Source organism: Pteronotus mesoamericanus, unplaced genomic scaffold, assembly GCF_021234165.1.
Source record: "Pteronotus mesoamericanus isolate MK-2021 breed Mesoamerican mustached bat unplaced genomic scaffold, CSHL_Meso_final scaffold_651, whole genome shotgun sequence".
Classification (NCBI taxonomy): Eukaryota; Metazoa; Chordata; class Mammalia; order Chiroptera; family Mormoopidae; genus Pteronotus; species Pteronotus mesoamericanus.
This window is the reverse complement of record NW_026555325.1, coordinates 27,280,568-27,298,861: the sequence shown is the minus strand read 5'-3', so window position 1 is coordinate 27,298,861 and position 18,294 is coordinate 27,280,568. Positions and strand designations below refer to the sequence as shown.

General features: G+C 36.2%; 1 protein-coding gene across 1 annotated transcript in view; it reads right to left on the bottom strand.

The window, feature by feature from the left end:
* SCN2A (sodium voltage-gated channel alpha subunit 2) overlaps positions 1-18,294 on the bottom strand; it is a 140,943-nt gene that overhangs the window by 59,160 nt on the left and 63,489 nt on the right. The window contains exons 12-14 of the mRNA XM_054562599.1: positions 8,849-9,196; positions 4,642-4,774; positions 117-355 (exon numbers count right to left, since the gene is read on the bottom strand). Of these exons, the coding sequence (XP_054418574.1) occupies positions 117-355; positions 4,642-4,774; positions 8,849-9,196 (720 nt within the window). The remainder of the gene's footprint in view (positions 1-116; positions 356-4,641; positions 4,775-8,848; positions 9,197-18,294) is intronic.

Sequence of the window (18,294 nt, the reverse complement as noted above, 5' to 3'; positions counted from 1 at the left end):
ATGGCCAATTAACTCATATATATTTTGAGAGTGATTTTAATTAGGTGTGAAAGTAAAATTCATTACAATGATCATGAAGTCTTCCAAAGGGAAAAAGAACCCTCAGTGAGCCTTACCAGGTTCCCGACTGACAGTACACTGCTGAACTGCTCTGTCATGGGATAGTGCTCCATGGCCATGAAGAGTGTATTTAAGACGATGCAGATGGTGATGGCCAGGTCAACAAATGGGTCCATCACAACCAGGTTGACCAGATGTTTCACTTTTAACCATGGTTTACAGCAGTCCCAAATCAAACACATGTTAGCAAATTTATACCAGCAGGGTGGACATTTCTGCCTGGATTCTTCAAGTTCTGTAAGAAAAAAGTTATAATACTCATGAAAACTGCTTACTTTCTGTTAAGCAATCTTGGTTTAAATTGAAGGTGATTTTTGAAAACTCTAAAATTATTAAAAAGCATTACGAGTTAATCTGATGGTGGAGCAAGGAAACATTTATGATGGATTAGCTGTCATAGAAGACATGGGCACAGAAAGGTAGTAAACTTTCTAAATTCATCTTAGCTAAGCATAGTTTCCAAGATTCTATCTGCAGTATTAAACCATCTGATAATTATCTTCAAAGTGATCAGAAACTAATGGTTAGGACTTGTGTTAACTATATTGAAAACTCATCTATGTTTCAGATATAGCAAAATATATATATCTTGCTTTATCTGAAAAAAAGATATATATATCTTTTACATACTACTGGTAAAAATCTGAGTATTTTAGGTGGAATATATGTAAAATTCATAAATGTTCATGGTATGCATATATATTAAAATGTATAACTATGATACTAAACCTATGATATAAAATTTCATATTAAAATATCTTATTTTTTAAAAAAGTACAATGATTTCAAAATAATTTTACTAAATAATAGGAAAGAGAAGATAGAATTGTACAGATCTTTATGCTGAGACTCAAAACACTGAAACTTGGTAAATATTAGAAAATAATTTTAGGGAATTAAGAAGTAGGAAGTTATTTGTTCTCTTTCTTTGGAAAGATCATCTCTTACTCATCTCTTCGATTGGAAAATCATGCAGGACTTGTTTTCTGATAATATCATTGCCATATGTCCTACTACCTTCTCTGTTAAATGAGACCACCACTTCTCAATACTAATATAGAGGGGAAGATTCTTCTTTCATTTATGAAATAACTGACTCTGGTAAGTCACTTCAGTATTACTACTGTGGCAACTGGACTATCCCTCTAGACCCAGTATAGTCTATTAGGAATTAAACTTTGAAAGGGAAGAAACAGCATATGAAATTGACAAACACAAGAATAGGTAATGACTTTTTGTTCTGCTGATAAGCAGTCACTAAAACCAATGCTATAAAGTTTATACTTCCCTAAAATACATTAATTTCTTGATTATTTTTAACAAAATTCTATTAGAGGTAGATTCTTTAATAGTCTCTCTAGATAGTGAAATTCTTCCAGTGCACAGTTTATTTGTATTTCTTTTAATATATAATTTTGTAAACAATAAAGAATAGTTCAGTTATAACTCAGAGGAAAATATAAATATAATTAATATGCATTAGTTAATTTGTAGATGCTTTTAAGACTCCCAAATAACCTCATGGGTATGCTGAAGATAAAAAGATATTATCACTTACAGTAAATAACAAAACAGAAACAAAAAAAATCTCTTGGTTTGTATATAGTCTGAGTAAGTATTTTTTTAATGTTACCTGTCACTTATTAGATAAACAGGAGGAAAAAGTAATTGTAAGAAAAAAATAAATCAGAGAAAAGTTCAAAAGTGAAAATTCAGCTGGTGTTGTTCTTCTTGATACCAGGAAAAAGTGTAACAAAGCTGTTTAAGTTCTAAAATAAAATTGTTCAATTATTCATGCCAAAAAAAGGAGAATTTTATTTGTTTTGAAACAACAAAGTGCTCAGGAGAGAACTACAGCCATCGCTCCATTATTCCTGTGAGGGTTATCCATGTTGAGAATCACTTACAGCCCTGTTTATACTTTTGCTGGCCCAAGTCAATTCCTCAGGTGCTTCTAACTCACCTTCCCACTATCCTTCCCCAAGGGTGTGATCAGGAAATATTTCTATAAGGATTTAGCATTTTGAAAAATTTGCAAGACAAATAATTCATTTTTGCTCATCTCCTACAGTTTCACTAAGTAGGAGGCTATTCATTACCCTGGACAATGGAGACTTGGCTGTAGCTCAAAAGAAGGAAAACAAAAGTTGCCAGCCGAATCAACAAACTTGGTTCATAAAAGAAAAGGTGAAATAAATCATAATTAGACTTAGAAGAAAGGATCATCAAATAAACAGATTATGTCAACTCAAGAAACATTTACACCATTATCAGGGAACAGAAAAGGAAAAATAAAAAAAGAAATCTATATCAATACAAAAAACAGCTCTAGTATGCATGTGTATGGTAAGTACTGCTACCAACAAACTGATCAATGTCACATTCAAAATGTTTAGATACAACTGAATAAAGAAAAGTAAGCTTTTTATTCTACATAACCAATGAAAAATGAATAAAAACTTAGTTTTAGTCATTGTCTCTCACAAAAATATAAAGTCAAAAGCTCTGCAGAAAATAAAACCAAACACTCAGTCTCCTGCTTCCTCAGTTATGCTTATTTTGAGGATATCCTTTCCTCCTAAGCAACTCCGTGGGACACATTCCCATGGAGAGTGATGTGGGTGCATTTAATTGGAACTCTGTATCTTAATGAGTAGACTAATTCGATCTTGCAGTGGGTTGATGTTTTCTAAGTGTTTCTTACGTTAGCTCAAACTTAATGCTATCAGAAGTGCAAAGTAGGACTGTTGATTTAGACTTACCCTGTCTCCTTCTCTACTTCTTGCTTTAGGGAGCAGACATGCTGCTGACATCGGTAGCAGAACCACTGGCAGCTTCCTCTCAGTGGTTTTGCTATGGCAAGGAGCAGACCAGAGAATCTTCAAAAGATTTACCTGGAGGGACAGGGAGGAGCAAGCTACTGGCAGCTGGGGGGGAAGAGGGAGTGCAAGCTAACGCAGGCGAGGTTGGGGAAGAACGTACTGAGTTTAATATTCCATAGAAATCAGTGAAAAGATTTCTGATACTGCATTAGGACATTACAAGAATTGGGTGTTGTAATACTGACATGGCTGTGATATATACTGTCATCTACACTGTGAGTTTTTTTCTGGTTGTGACTTAGGTTTTTGGTACTGCTGTTAGTATCATGAGATTTTTCCATTCAGACTGGAAAAATAATTATCCCAAGAATCTATCCAATATTAGGAGAAACTATAACTAAAGATAAGGAAATCATGTGCACAGGCTCTCTCCAGGTAGCTCTGTTGGTTAGAGCATTGTCCTAATCCTCCAAGGTTGGGAGTTTGATCCCCTGTCAGGGTACATACAAGAAGCAACCAGTGAATGCATAAATAAGTGGAATAACAAATCCATGTTTTTCTCTCTCTGGCTGTCTCCCTTCCTCTCTCTAAAAATCAATAAAAAAATTAAAAAGTCATGTGCACTTGTGCTCTCCTGTTCTCTTCCTTTCTTTCTCTCTCATTCTCCATCTTCCTTTTTCCTTTGACACTTCTACACACAAACACACATTCAAACACCTGGGAGGGGCTGAAAAGGGAGGGCTTATAAAAGAGAAAAGGAGAAAAAGGGAAAGGAAGATAAGGGAGGAAGGTAGAATATATTTTATATGAAAGTATTTTCCAAGTACTTGAAGTTGATGTTCCAGTTCACTTAGAATATAGAAAGGCACACACATGTAACTTAACAAAAACAACAAAAATAAAACAATGATAATGATATTTATTGACTGCCTTCTACATGCCAGATACACAGGTGCTTCAAATATGATGCCTCACTTAATCTTACAACCACCTTATGCCTAAACATCACTGTTATCCACATTTTATTTATGAAGAAACTGAAGTTTAGAGTCATGAACTAACACATATAACACATGGCAGAGCCAAGAAATGATCACAGATGAAGTTCCCAAAGTCTTTATTTTGGCCTTATCAGATCCGGATCTCTAAACAGTAGGTTAACTACTCAGAAATAATCCGCAACTAAAGAAAAAAGCTGATATAAAACTCTGATTAGAGAGAGGCAAAAGTAGTTCTACAGAAATTTGAAAATTTTGCTTCAAAGAAGTTTATATCAAACCCTATTTTATATTTTTTTCATTACATTTCTGGTTAAATCAGAGGATTTTGTAACTTGTGTCTCAAGCAGTCAATTCAATTCAAATTTGTTATGGGTTAGCATCATTATAACCATAAGCATATTTGTTACATTCCTTTCAATGGCATGCGCACAACAAATTTCAACAGTTTAGTATTTAATCTATGAAAGTAGTATTCTAAGTATATCTTGAATCTGCAGTAGCTTCCTGGATGCTAAATGTAGAAATCTATAATAAATGGTAGAATACATACGTTGTACATGGATTTTACTTTTATTTAGTAAAAGACACAATGATGATGTGGTATTATGTCAGAAAGAATTTTCTTGGAATTTATGGATTTTATTTTCATCATTACCAAGATACCACCAAGTAGCTATGCTGTAAGATGTTTGACATACCTTCCATGGTGTTGGTCAAAATACTCGCTATACTCATTGCTCTTTGCCTTGCTGTAGGATCTTCCAACAAATCCATGGAAACATGATAAGAACTAGACCGTCTCTTTCTTATTTCTGTTTCCGTAGTTGTCCCCTAAAAATAAAATTTCAGATTTGTGAAATAACCATTATTCTTAAGGGCAATGAAACTTAAGGACAGCATTCCTATAATGTGTGCTACTAAACTAAATGTTGACCATGCTTTCTCTCTAATGAGATGTGAACAGCTCATTAAAACATTGCGGGAATCATTATTTTTGGGAAGTGTTTGAAAGCCCATCAGATTCTTAGTTTTAGGGAATTCCTGGGTTTACAACCAAAATAGACTTTTCTAATTCTCCCATCTTAGAGCTTTGGGCAGAAGGTACCTTGCTGACTATTGGATAGATAACCTCTTAGCAATTTAGCTAATTCCTCCTAGAATTTCAGGCTGAAATGTATTGTTCCTTTGTTTACTCTCAGATTGAGTTATTAGCTCATTGTAGACATATACTCAAGGGATTTAATGTACAAGAAGAATTTTTAACTTTCCCTAATAGGTATCAGTAATAGTTTCCTTAAAATGTGAATTCCACTATAAAATACTTATGTTTATTACACACAGGTAACACTTCCAAACATCCTTAATAATAAAACTAAATATTAGAACTAATCTATAACTTTTTTATATTTACAAAAAATACAAAGAAAGAAAGAAAGAAAAAGAAAGAAAGAAAGGAAGGAAGGAAGGAAGGAAGAAAGTCCAACTCCATCCACAAAACAACTCATCCTTGGCATTGAAAGTCTATGGTGATAACACCATATGGGGGTGTTGGTAGGGTCTTTGATTTTTAACGATATGATGATTTGATACTTTTCCAAAATAAGCTCATCAGAATTTCAAAATGGGCAGAGTATATTCCTACCTTAAGAGATCAAACAATGAAGTTCATTATCACAGAAAAAGGGCAAAACATTTGCAAAATGTTTGTTGAAATGCAAAAGAGCATTTCAAACCCAAGTCTGAGTGGCAATAATAAATAAGAAGTTATTTTAGTTCTCTGAAAATTTTCTCTATTTTCAAAATAACAATATGTCTTGTTCATTTACTTTGACCTTCTTGTGATATATCATTATTGTCATCAACCTGCATATGTCTGATGCATATGTATTAAAAAACAAAGTTTCTACTCAACTGATATCATTGTCATTAATGGTAGTAAACACCAATATATAACACCATACAATTAATTTTATGGTAAAAGAGAAATAAAATTAATGAGAAAAGAAATAACCCTTCTCTGAAACTAAAGTTCTTTAAGTCAAAATGTTGTCATTCAGAACTTAAAATATTTTGCCTGGTTAAAGAGAGGCAAAGTTTTTAAAGAAAAAAAGTAGGGTCCCTTACAGGTCACCCAGTCCCTTCTACACTATACAGAACTGTATGTGCAATAATCCTAGGTATGTGTAATCTTTAATGATAGATTCCAAAACCTATAATGATATTACTGAGGAAATTTTTAAAATTACATTGCATAAGTTGAATTTATGTGTAAAGTACAAGATACCGTGTGTTTGGAGGGTGTCACTTGCCTGCAGCTGTTCATGTTCTATTTTCATTTCCCCTCTACAGACTCTCCAAGCTGACTTCTGTCTGTACCTTCAGTTCATGCTGCACCACAGTGCCCTGCCTCACAAAACCTGGCTGCGAGATTAAGGAACGGACATGGGGGAACAGGAAATAAAAGGATCATACTAGGTTTTGCTTCAAACTGGCTCCAATTTGCCTTCAGAGATTTAGCTCATCCTCTGATAGCACAGGAGTTTTATGGTAAATTACTGATAAACGCTAAATATTTTCTGACAGACTGACAGTTTCTGTGTACTTACGCAATGAAGGTGTGCATTTGTTTTTTTTTGCTCAGTTAACATCAGTGATTCTCATACTTTATTATGTGTAAGAACCATGTGGAATGCTTTTCAAGGAAGAAGATTCCCTGACTTGGTTCCTCTCAGTTGTGTGTGTGTGTGTTTTTAAATTTTATTTATTTAGTTTTATAGAGAGGTGAAGGAAGAGAGAAAGAGAGGGAGAGAAACATCAATGTGGGAGAGATACATTGATGGATTGCCTCTTGCACGCCCCCAACTGGGGACCTGGCCTGCAACCCAGGCATGCGCCCGGACTGGGAATCGCGCCAGTGACCTTTCGGTTCACAGGCCAGCACTCAATCCACTAAGCCACACCAACCATGGTTACTGCTCTGTTACTTTTTTTTCTAAATAAGTTTGGATTGATCCAGGAAGCTCTGTTTATTTTCTTTCTTTAAACCACTTTATTGAGGACTAGTTGACGTAAAAGGCTGTGCACATTTAATGTATAAAACTTGATGAGTTTGGGGACAGGTACACAACCTGAACTACCACCACCTTCAAGGTCATAAACATTTCCATCACCTTCCAAAGTTTCCTCCCACTCCCTTCATTGTTGTTTTGTGTGTGTGTATGTGTGTGTGTGTGTGTGTGTGGTAAAAACACTTAACATAAGATCTTTCCTTTTAGCCAATTTTAAATATGCAATATAACATTGTTAAGTGTAGGCACCATGCTCTCCAATACATCTCCAGGACTTATTTATTTTGCATAACTGAAATTTTGTCCCCTTTGACCATCAGACGCATAGAAGCAGGGAGGATAATGGTGGTTGCTGAGGGTAGGGGAAAGGGTAAATGAGGGGCTCTCAAGAATTTTGATGTAAGTAGTCTGAAGGCGAAGTATATTTTGAGAAACACTGGATCAAAACGAAGCTACTTGTTTCCTTAGCCATCTCCTTTTCCATTTAAGGAAGTTAAAAATATTCAATGGGAGGCAATATTGCAATATGGATACAATATAGGTTTAGTAGCCAGCATACCTGGGGTCAAATCTTAGCTCCACCATGCACAGGCCTCAGTTTCATCTTCTGTAAAGGGGATAATATCAGTAACTATGATAAAGGCTTGTTGTGAGGATTAAATGAATTAACACACATAAAGTGTCCTGGACAGTGTCTGGCATATAGTTAGCTATGATTATTTTTAAGAAGAAGTTCACATTCCCTCTGTGTTCTTCCTGGTTCCTTCACTACAAAGTTCTATTTTTTTTCATGATTTGATTTGACTCCGGGATACTTGGACATTTCTCTGGGAGTAAGCAGTAGAAAGAGGCCATGAGAAAAAAGTGAAGAAGAACAATGGCTATTTCTATAATGCAGGGTAAGAAGCTCCTCTATTAGGTGAGCAAATGCTCATTCCATAGGATTTTAATGGGGCTTAAAGAGTTTGTCTAACTATAATAAATGGAAATGTATAATAAATAATCATACAGAGATTTTAATATGATTCAGCAAACTATAAAGTACAATCTAATGACATTGCTAAAATAGTTTTATATTGGCAAATGAAATCTTATTTAATACAGAAGTTGAAAAGCAACTTATGTTTTCCTTATGTTTTACAAAGGAAATGTCAATAATATATCTCTGTGTATCTGGTATTTAGTTAAAACCCTTTTCCATAGGCTTGATTTAGGGCACCTTTGTTTATCAAAAAGAATTCATAACAGTAATATAAAAATTGAGATCTGCTCTTAAAATTAAAACACATGACTCTACCAGGTACTTTGAGTAACTTCTTTACCACACAAATGTACAATATCTGGGGTCACTTGAGTGGATGCTAAAAATCTGATAACACTCTGACCTGCAAAGAGAAAGGATGTTGCACTGCAGGACTTGGATGTACTTAGTAATAGTATCCAATCCTGGTGGAAGTATCAAGTCCCTCTTCAAAAGAATGGCGATAACAAGATCCTTAAAATTAATGTTGATATCATTTCTTACATTTAACTTGATTTTATTAAACATAATATTTGATAAATTGTTGCTGTCTGTTTTGGCAAGCTTTCTTTTATAGTAATAATGTTGAAGGAATACTTCTAATTATAGTTTATAATATCCAACCTATATTTTGAAATAATGTGTAGAAAAGTCTGAATAGAAGAATTTGACAAAAGCTTAGAGCTTGATTGAACCAACCCTGGCCTTTGAACAATAGACCCAGCAAAATTCTTAGATGTGGAAACGAAAACATTTCCACCTGCTGCATCCAGCCTCAGCTCCCTTCCCCCGAGCTGCAGTTTTCTTTGGCCTCACCTCTGGCAGGAGCTGTCCCACGGGAGACGTGAGGGCTGATGGGCCCCCCACCAGGGAGACCACTCCGTTGCAATCCACGGCGCTGTGCATCTTCCCATTCATGGGCAGAATGGGGAGAACCCTGGAGGCCCTGCTGGCCTGGCTGACGTTGCTGTGGCGTCGCTCTCCATGTCTGCGTGGTACAAACAGAGAATCTCTTCGGCTGTCATTGTCTTCAAACGTGCTGTGCTCGTCATCAGCAAAGTCATTCTCGGAGCCAATATCCTTTGCTCGACCTCTGAAGCTAAAAAGGCTCGCTCTACTGTTGCGCCTTGGCGAGAAAAGGGAGCCACGGATGCTCAGTAAAGACTATTGACATCGAGAAAGGAAACAAAAGAACGGATGAATAAAGAGCTGACATCCTGAAAAATAGGAGGTGTGATCCATTGCTTCAGAATTGTTAACTTACCTACAGATCAATCATTGGACAGGTGGAACGAGGGGCTCTTTTGGTAACTGCTGGTGGTGGAGAACTCCACACCAGGTTCACCTCTTTCATTTTGCTTTCCTTTTTTTCTCTCCTTTCCTTAATTTTTCATTTTCTGTCATATTCTACTTTACCATGCCTTAAGATAGTCACAAGTACACCTCAACATTGTTTAGTACTATTACTGGCACTGCAAACTGAAATTTTTGCTAGGCATCTCTCTAGAAGCTAATCTGATTTACAACACAATGGAAAACAATTAAATACACGCCTACATTTAGATTTTTTGAAACTAAAAATATGCACACCTACATTCAGATTTTTTTGAGCCAGTAAGAGCTCAGTACTGACCACACCCTGATGCAGATCTTACCACAGAGGAAAATAAAATTCATCTTGCTAGTAGGTCTGTTTAATTATAGTACAAGAGAAGTTTCTTCCCTGCTCTTTGCATATTTTATAATGTCTTCATGAATAAATTAAACAAATCAAGCTGAAAACTGTATGATTCATTCCCTGATTTTCACTCTTCTATCTTAAGAAATCTGAAGATCACCATATTTTCCAAAACCTGGTTTTCTCTAAGTATCTGGTCACAGTCATTTAACAATTTTCTAAGTGGCTACATTGTCACAACCATTGTGCAGTTTACTTGAGTCTTAATCACAGCAGCATTGAACACAATGAATCACTTCTTCTTTATTACTAGTCTAATTTTATAACTTCCCTCTAATGAACACTTGTTTTTGCTTATCTAATATCTATTTCTCCTTCTTCTGTTGACAGTACCCTGATTATCCTTGAGAAATGAATCTCTGGCAAGATGCTGACCCAGGCATAGTCAAGGGGTGTATTCTGTACCTATGCCTCTAGAGGATGGATTAAAGATGGTCCATTGAGAGCCACCTCTTTCTTTTATAATTGTTGGTAAAGAGCTGCATTTTAAATTAGGGTTGGTAAAAATATTGAACATAAGTGTGGAGCCATAGTCATCATCTTGCCACCACATGGGAGGAAACTGAGCTGAGATATGGAGAAATATTTGGTCATAATACTGTTTGAGCCCTTGAGTCCAATCATGCCTAGAGCTACTCACAGATATTATTTATATGATCTGAAAAGTTGGAATTTTTTATTTTTTAAATCATGTTTATTCTATTACAGGTGTCTCAATTATTCCCCCTTTGCCCTCCTCCACCCAGCCCACTCCACCCCCCGCCCACAGTCCATTCCCACTCTGCTGTCCATGTCCGTGGGTCATTCATACACGTTCTTTGTTTAGTCCCTTCTCCTTTCCAGCATTGCCCTTCTTCCTCATCCCCTCTGGTCATTTTGAGTCTATTCCATGTTTCTGTGCCTGTGGTTTATTTTGTTTGTTAGTTTATTTTGTTGAATAGATTCCACTTATAGGTGAGATCATATGGTATTTGTCTTTCATTGACTGGCTTATTTCACTTAGCATAATATTCTCCAGTTCCATCCATATTGTTGCAAAAGGTAGGAGTCCTTTCTTTCTTTCTTCTTTTAAAATGCAGGTTGATTTTATTTATCTGTTTTTTTAAATGTCAAAATCCATTATAAAATATTTAAAAATTTAAATCCATTATAAATTCTCAGCAATTAAAACAACATGACACCAGCACAGAAATAGTCAAGTAGATCAATGAAATAAAATGAGCATTCTAGAAACAAATGTATATATCTCTCTAACAATGTAATATATGATTAAATTGATATTTCAAATCAATGGGGAAAAATAAGGCTTTTTCAACAAATAAAGTGCATGGACCACTATTACTTGAAATAAAACAAACATAGAGCCCTGTTTCACACATTACACAAAAAATATTCAGGTGAGTTAAAATTCAACATGTAAAGTCTGAGGAGTTTTAGGAGAAAATACAAACTAATATTTTTCTTACCCTAAAGTAACATAGTCAAACCCAGAATCTAAAAAGTAAAATATGATAATATAACTGTATTAAGACTATCCAGTAATATATATATAAAGTATTACAGTAGGAAATATACATATATTAAGACTATCCAGTATTATACATATAAAAAAAGTATTACAATAGGAAAGTATTTGCAACACATCTATGAAAGGGTTAATAAGGTGTTTTTTGTTTTGTTTTGTTTTGTTTTGTTACTTAGGGAAAGAATTCTACAAACATTTAATTAAAAAAATGAATAAAGAGTACCAAAAAGTCATTTAAAGCTTTTTAAAAATAATAGAAATAGGCAAGAAATATACAAAAAAGGTTAAGTTTCAGCAAATAATAAAGTAACAATTAAAACATCATGTCACAATCAGATTAATAAGTATTAAAAATATTGGTGACTGTGAAAGGAGCTGGGTACTCATAGACTCTTTTTCTTCATCTTCTTAAAGCGGTCCCTTTAGCATGTCTTGCAATGCTGCTTTGGCGGAGGTGTATTCTTTTAGCCTTCTTTTGTCTGGGAAACTCCCTATTTCACCTTCCATTTTAATTGAGAGCCTTGCTGGACAGCGCAGTCTTGGTTGCAGACCTTTGCTTTTCATTACTTGGAATATTTCTTGTCATTCCCTTCTGGCTTGTAGTGTCTCTGTTGAGAAGTCAGCTGCTAGCCATACCAGGCTCCCTAACATGTTACCATCTCTTTCTCCCTTGCTGCCTTTAGGATTCTCTGTTTGTCTTTGATATTTGCCATATTAATTGTGATGTGCTTTGGAGTGGGCCTCATTGAGTTCCTCTTGAATGGGACCCTCTGTGCTTCCTGAATTTGTGTGACTTTTTCTCTCCTCTAATTAGGGAAGTTTTCCATCATTACTTTTTCAAACAGATTCTGTATCCCTTCCTCCTCTTCTTCTCCTTCTGGTATCCCTATTATATGGATATTATTTTGTTTCAGGTCGACCAGCATTTCCCTCAATTCCTCTTCCTTCTTTCTGAGTCTTTTTCATTTTCTTGCTCTTTCTGGGAACTTTTTTCTACCTTATCTTCCAGCTCGCTGATTTGATCCTCTGCTTCATTTAGCTTGCGTTTGATTCTTTCTACTGTGTTCTCATCATTTCAGTTCTGATTACTGTGAATCAGAAATTGTATTCATCATTTCCTCTTGTCTCTTATTGATAGTTTCTATGTCCTTTTTAATGTTGATATAGTTTGCAGTAAATTCCTTGTAGTTTCCCTGTAGTTTTTTGTACTTCTCTCTGAGCTCACTGAGCTCATTGAGCTTCCTTAGAACCATTGTTTTGAACTCAATATCTGATAGTTGTCTCTATTTCATTTAGTTCTCTTTCTGAAGATTCCTCCTTTCTCTTCGACTGGGGGTGTTTCTTTGTCTTCCCATTATTTGTGAGACTCTTCTTTTTTCCTTCTGCTTCTTAAATTGATCTGTCTTGACTTCCTGACTTTGTGGTGTGAACTTCTATGGTAGGAGACCACTGTTTTTTCTTTCTGGATCTGCCTCTGATGATATCAGATGTTGACCCTGTCTGACCTTAAGCAGTCTGTCTGAAACTTCCAGGAATCTACTGTCTGTGGCTGTCTTCTTCAGCTGTTAATCTAGTCACTCTGCACACAGCAGGTGGCTTAGACACCACAGGGTGGGGTGGCATCCCTCCTGGGGGCAGGGTTATTGGGCCCTCTCATACTATTTCTGCTCAGTGGAATGTTCTGCTTGAGCAAGATGACTGTTTCCATATGGGGGAGGAGTCAGCACCGGGACCCTGCTGGTTACTCTCTTAGTTCTCTCCCCAAAACCTCCTTCCCCAGTCTCTCCTCAGGCATCTACAGCCCACTCTGCCCCCACCTTTGCTGGAGACCAGGGTAAGTGGCTGCAAATAAAAATTTATGTATTGGCCTTTTAAATGGCTCTTTGTGTCTCCAGCCTCCTGTCTCTGGCAGAGAGCAACCCTGCCACTTTTCACAGCTGGTTGTTATCTGTATTGTTTTGGGGCTCTGGTGCAGTAGGCTGGAGATCCCTGCTTATGGTTTAGATTCCACTCTTCTAAGGGAGATCCAACTGGCTGTTTCAATATCCTTCTGGTGCTGCCACCTGTGGGCGTCCCGTCTGCCTTCTCGAGTCTCTGCTTCACTCCTTACCAGTTAGATTGTGCTATAGCTGATTCTCCTGTCTATCCAAGGTTATAAGGTTTAGTTGTTTGTTCCAGGTGATTTCTCCACAGTTTAGTCGTAATTCCAGATTGGTCCTGGGAGTAGGTCAATGTAACTTCCACTCACTCCTCCAATTCTCCCTAAACAGTTCTTTTTTAAAATTAAACAAGGCTGATGTGGATTCCTATAATAATTAGTTATATTCTTATGACTATTTCTAGAAAGAATACTAATATTGTCACTTAAATACTATTAGTTTGATTTTTTTTCTGTCCAAAGGTCTTAAAGCTACCTAAAATTATTATTTATACATATATATATTTTTACATTTTCTGACCAGTAAACATGTTTTTAATTATATTTTAAGCTAAAGAGTAATTTTTATCAGTAATGCCTATAAAAATCTATAATATGTCTATAAACTTTAACCACTGTCTTATGCTATGTGATCCTATCACTATTTACAGAAAGAAGCACAGCTAAGAACACTGCTATGCTCCCCCAACAGAAGTTAGTTCTCCTTTTCTTGTTTCCATGTTGTTGTTTTTTCTTCATCTTATTATCAACTTGATTAGTAAGATTTATTGTTTTCCATATAGGTAGTTGTTTTTTTAAGTCTGTCTTAGACTACCCAGTTTCTTTCATGTTTCTCTCTGCACAAGGGACGTTGACTTAGCTATAAGGACATAATAGCTACAGGATTTGTGACCTACTGGTTATCATTAGTTCAAGAAGAAAGGTAATCAAGAAATGCTTGGCAATAAGAAATAAAGTAGAAACTATTTACATGTATCACTTTTAGTAAGAATTTATATTTTAAATAACCAGCATTCAATTCAGTGAGAGGTAATAGAAGGGTTGGAGGAAAATGTTATAAATTTGCACACAAGTTTTCTCAAGGTTCAAAGGTGAATTATGCCATATTAGAGCATAATTCACACACGACAGCTACATGAAAAATGACTGTGTCCCATTTGTTAGCATCAATTTCTATTGCTTACATTAAGTATGTAAATCCATTACAATCAAATGCTGTGCCATAAAGGATGATCAGAAAGAAAAATCTGCCATACCAAATGAATCTCTAATACACAAAACTTCTTAGTTTATTATAAAATAAAGAAGAAAATAATAACTTAAGGAGGTTAACTGTATCTTAAAAAGTTTCAAAATAAAACATCTAGATTTTCTTAAGACTTGATTAACAATTGAACACTTGACTTCCTTCTCTCCCTCATTTTATACTAATAAGTCTAATTGAAGTCTAAGAAATATTTCAAACAATTCATTTTCTCTACTGAGAAAATTATAATCTTGCAGTAAAAGCCTACATTACATTTTTTTTCAATATGAAAATAGAAATGATTACCAACTACCAACACAATTGCCTTTCCATTATGTCAAATGATAGCTTTTAATACTTTGGAGTCTTGGACATTTGAAAAATCTAACAAAAGAAATGGACCTTTCATCATTGTGCCCAGGTTAAGAACTACCTAGCTTGAGATTTTCAGTATTACTTCCAGGAACTTGTAAAGTGGGATTAGTGTGGATTCAAGATTCTGTTTCCTTCTCTCCCTCTCTCCTTTTTTCCCTCTTTCTTTCTCTCCCTTTCTTTTTTCTCCCTCTTTCTTCCCTCCCTCTCTTGCTCTGTCCCTCATTATTTCTCTTTCCTCCCCTCTCCCTTCTCTCTGTCTCTCTCTCTCTCCATTCTTTCAGCTGTTTGTTTGACTATTTCTTCATCAAGTTGAAAAAAGTCTTTCACTCATTTTTTAAAAAACAGATACCACTTAAGAAACAAATATCAATTTAAGTCAGACATTCCCAGTTGTATAAGTTAGTGATCACTTGCAATGCCCAACTAACTAGGAAATAGAGATGAAGGAAACTGTACTGGGAGAATGTTATACCTGTGAATACCTGTGAACAATATTTGCAGAAAGAGGCAGGACAGAGTCTAAGCTTTTCAGGTTTAACTATTTTACGAAGAATTCATTTTATTGGATTTGAAATAAAGAAAACTGGAGAGACTATGGTAACTGCTGATTTCTAGTTTTTCAAATTTAGAAAATTTTACCTCATGTAACCTATCTTCACCCTTTCTCCTGCCCCCCAACCCTTCCTGCCCTTCCTTCTTTTCAAAATGACCAATGGTATCAAAAGGGGATTTGGTTTTTAAGGAACTAAATTTATTAAGATTAATGTATCCCTAATGGAATCACAATCACTATGACAACAATATGAAGAAGAATAAGTAAATGTTGGTATTTATTTAAACACAAATTCTACTTTAAATGTTAACTTAAACCCACTAATCCATTAATTTATTTCATAACATTATTTGGACTTGGAATGAATCAGGCTGACCTATAAAATATTAAGCATATGGTTAGACTGAGTGTATTATTAAATGTGTAAAGAACAAGTATAGTCCTAAATATAAGTATCTTTTAAATGAAATTATATTTTGTTTTCAATTTTTAAAGACATCCTTTCTATTGGCCTGATAAAGTAGAAATTTAAAGAATCTCTATGTCAGGCTAAATTTAAATACCACCTCAACCCTTAATAACTATATGATATTGGATAATTATTTACCTTCACTGAGTCTAAAAAATAACAATAATAACACTATGCAGAGCTGCAACATTAATTTAAACTGTGTAAAAAGAATGCCAAGCATAAAATAGGCACTTAACAAAGAATACAGGTCACCCATCCCCTTCACATCTACAGACTGGAGATGATGATTAGGGTACCTTCCAAGGCTGTAGTGAGGGGTTTAAGTGAGTTTATATTGCAAGTTGCAATGCACTACAAAAGTGTTCGCCATTATAATTGCCATCACCATAGTTGTTATTGTTATTATATAGATATTAAGGTTTCACAACTGGAGAAATTGTCTTCTGAGAAATGGTGTGTTTCTGATAATTCTCTTGGTCACTTCAAAGACAATTAAAGATCTTAAATTTCAAAATTTCAACAGTTTCTGTTGGTACATAAGTCAGAGGCATGCAGTGAGTATTTACTATATAAAGCAGGGTTTTCTTTCAATGTCAGTCCCACGTTAAACAGGAGACAGAAATAATCAAGAGCAATTAAACACCACTGTTTATTTAGTGTCATAAATATTTCTCAGTGCATGGAGACCTAGGAATTTTGGTTACACTTGTAGAAAAATTTTGCTTTGGTTCCCCTTGAAAGGAGGGCATGAAGAATGCACTCTTCAGGAGGTTTCCAATCAAGATGGTGTCATAGTAAACATAGTAGCAGAACCTCCCACAACCACATCAAAACTACAACTAAGCTACAGAAAAACCATCATTGAGAAATTCCTAAAATATAGCTCAACAGAAAAGTCCTATACCTAAGGATTTAAAGAAGAAGCTGCATCGAGACTGGTAGGAGGGTAGAGTCACAGAATAATTTTGACTCATACCCACATCTGGTATTTAATAATTGGGAGGGATGTCTCAGCTGTGGGGGTCCTCCCTGAGGAGTAAGGGGCCCCAGCCCCACACCAGAACTCCCAGCCCAGGTTAAAACCAGAGGGAATTGTGGCTGAGGGAGATGGAGGGACCCTGGAGTTCCAGTTCCTTTTAAAGGGCCCAGACATAGACTTACTCAGACTCACTCTGAAGTCCAGTGCTGGGGCAGCAGCTTAAAAAGTGCTGGAGACATATAGGGAGGAATCAGATTGTTTGGCATTAGGGTAACAGTTGGCGGGGAGGGAGTTTTCTCCCAGATAGAAGTGTTGGCAGAGGCCATTGTTCCTGTGCCAAGCCCTCCCCCTCACAGAGTTGGCAGGTAGGTCCCATATATGAGTCTCCATCAACATTGTTAACAGAGTTAACCTTGCCCTGGTGATTCCCTGAGACCCCACCCCACCCAGCTTTCGGGTCCATCCAAGATGTTTCCAGTGGCTTTTCCATACTAATGTCCTGTTTTGGCTGAGGCTGCTGACTTTCCTCAAGCCTTTCAAATAAGCACTATCAGGCCTCTGTGTACCCCGTACTTCTTGCTAAGTGGCCACAGGCCTGGCACTAGCAGCAGCCAGTCCTAGTTTACAAGTTGGCCTCTCCTGGGCACCTCCAAGCCCAACACAAGCAGCAGTTATCTGTAGATTGCTTTGTATCTCATTCAGGATGATCCTGGGCAGGGCACAGCTGGCAGCTGACCTTGGCTTGTACCTTCCAGGAGGCCCCAGAGTCAGTATGCCTGATGGATAACTACAGACCACACCAAAGCACCACATAAATGACACACTCAAGGGGTGAACTCAACAGGTACCTGAACTCTGCTGAAGTGAGTTCTACTCTGTGGAGTTGGCTCCTGCAGAGCAGATCCTTCACGGTGGTCGAGGCCAGTCCCTGCAGTCCACTGTTGTGCTAACAATCAAGGATCAACTATAATAGAAGGGTGCATATAGCCCACACAAGGATGGGGTGTACCTGAAGTGCTCAGCTCAAGTGACAAAAAAGGCTGTGCCACTGGGCCGTATAGAACACCTTCTGCATGAGACTGCTGTACAAAGACTATGAGACATAGTACCTCTACCTAATACATAGAACCAAACATAGGGTGGAAGCCAAAATGAGGTAACAACAACAACAAAAAACTCCCTAAATAAAATAACAGAACAAAACTCCAGAAAGGGCACTAAGCAAAATGGAGACAGGCAATCTACTAGATGCTAGGTTTAAAATACTGATTATAAGGATGTTTAATGATCTTAGTGAGAACTTTGACAAAGAGATAGGAAACATTTAAAAGGAGATTAAAGAAAAGCATGAAAAATTCAACCCCAGAACCAGTCAAAAATGAATAATGCAGTGACTTAAATGAAGAATGTGTTACAGGAAATCCACAGTAGAATA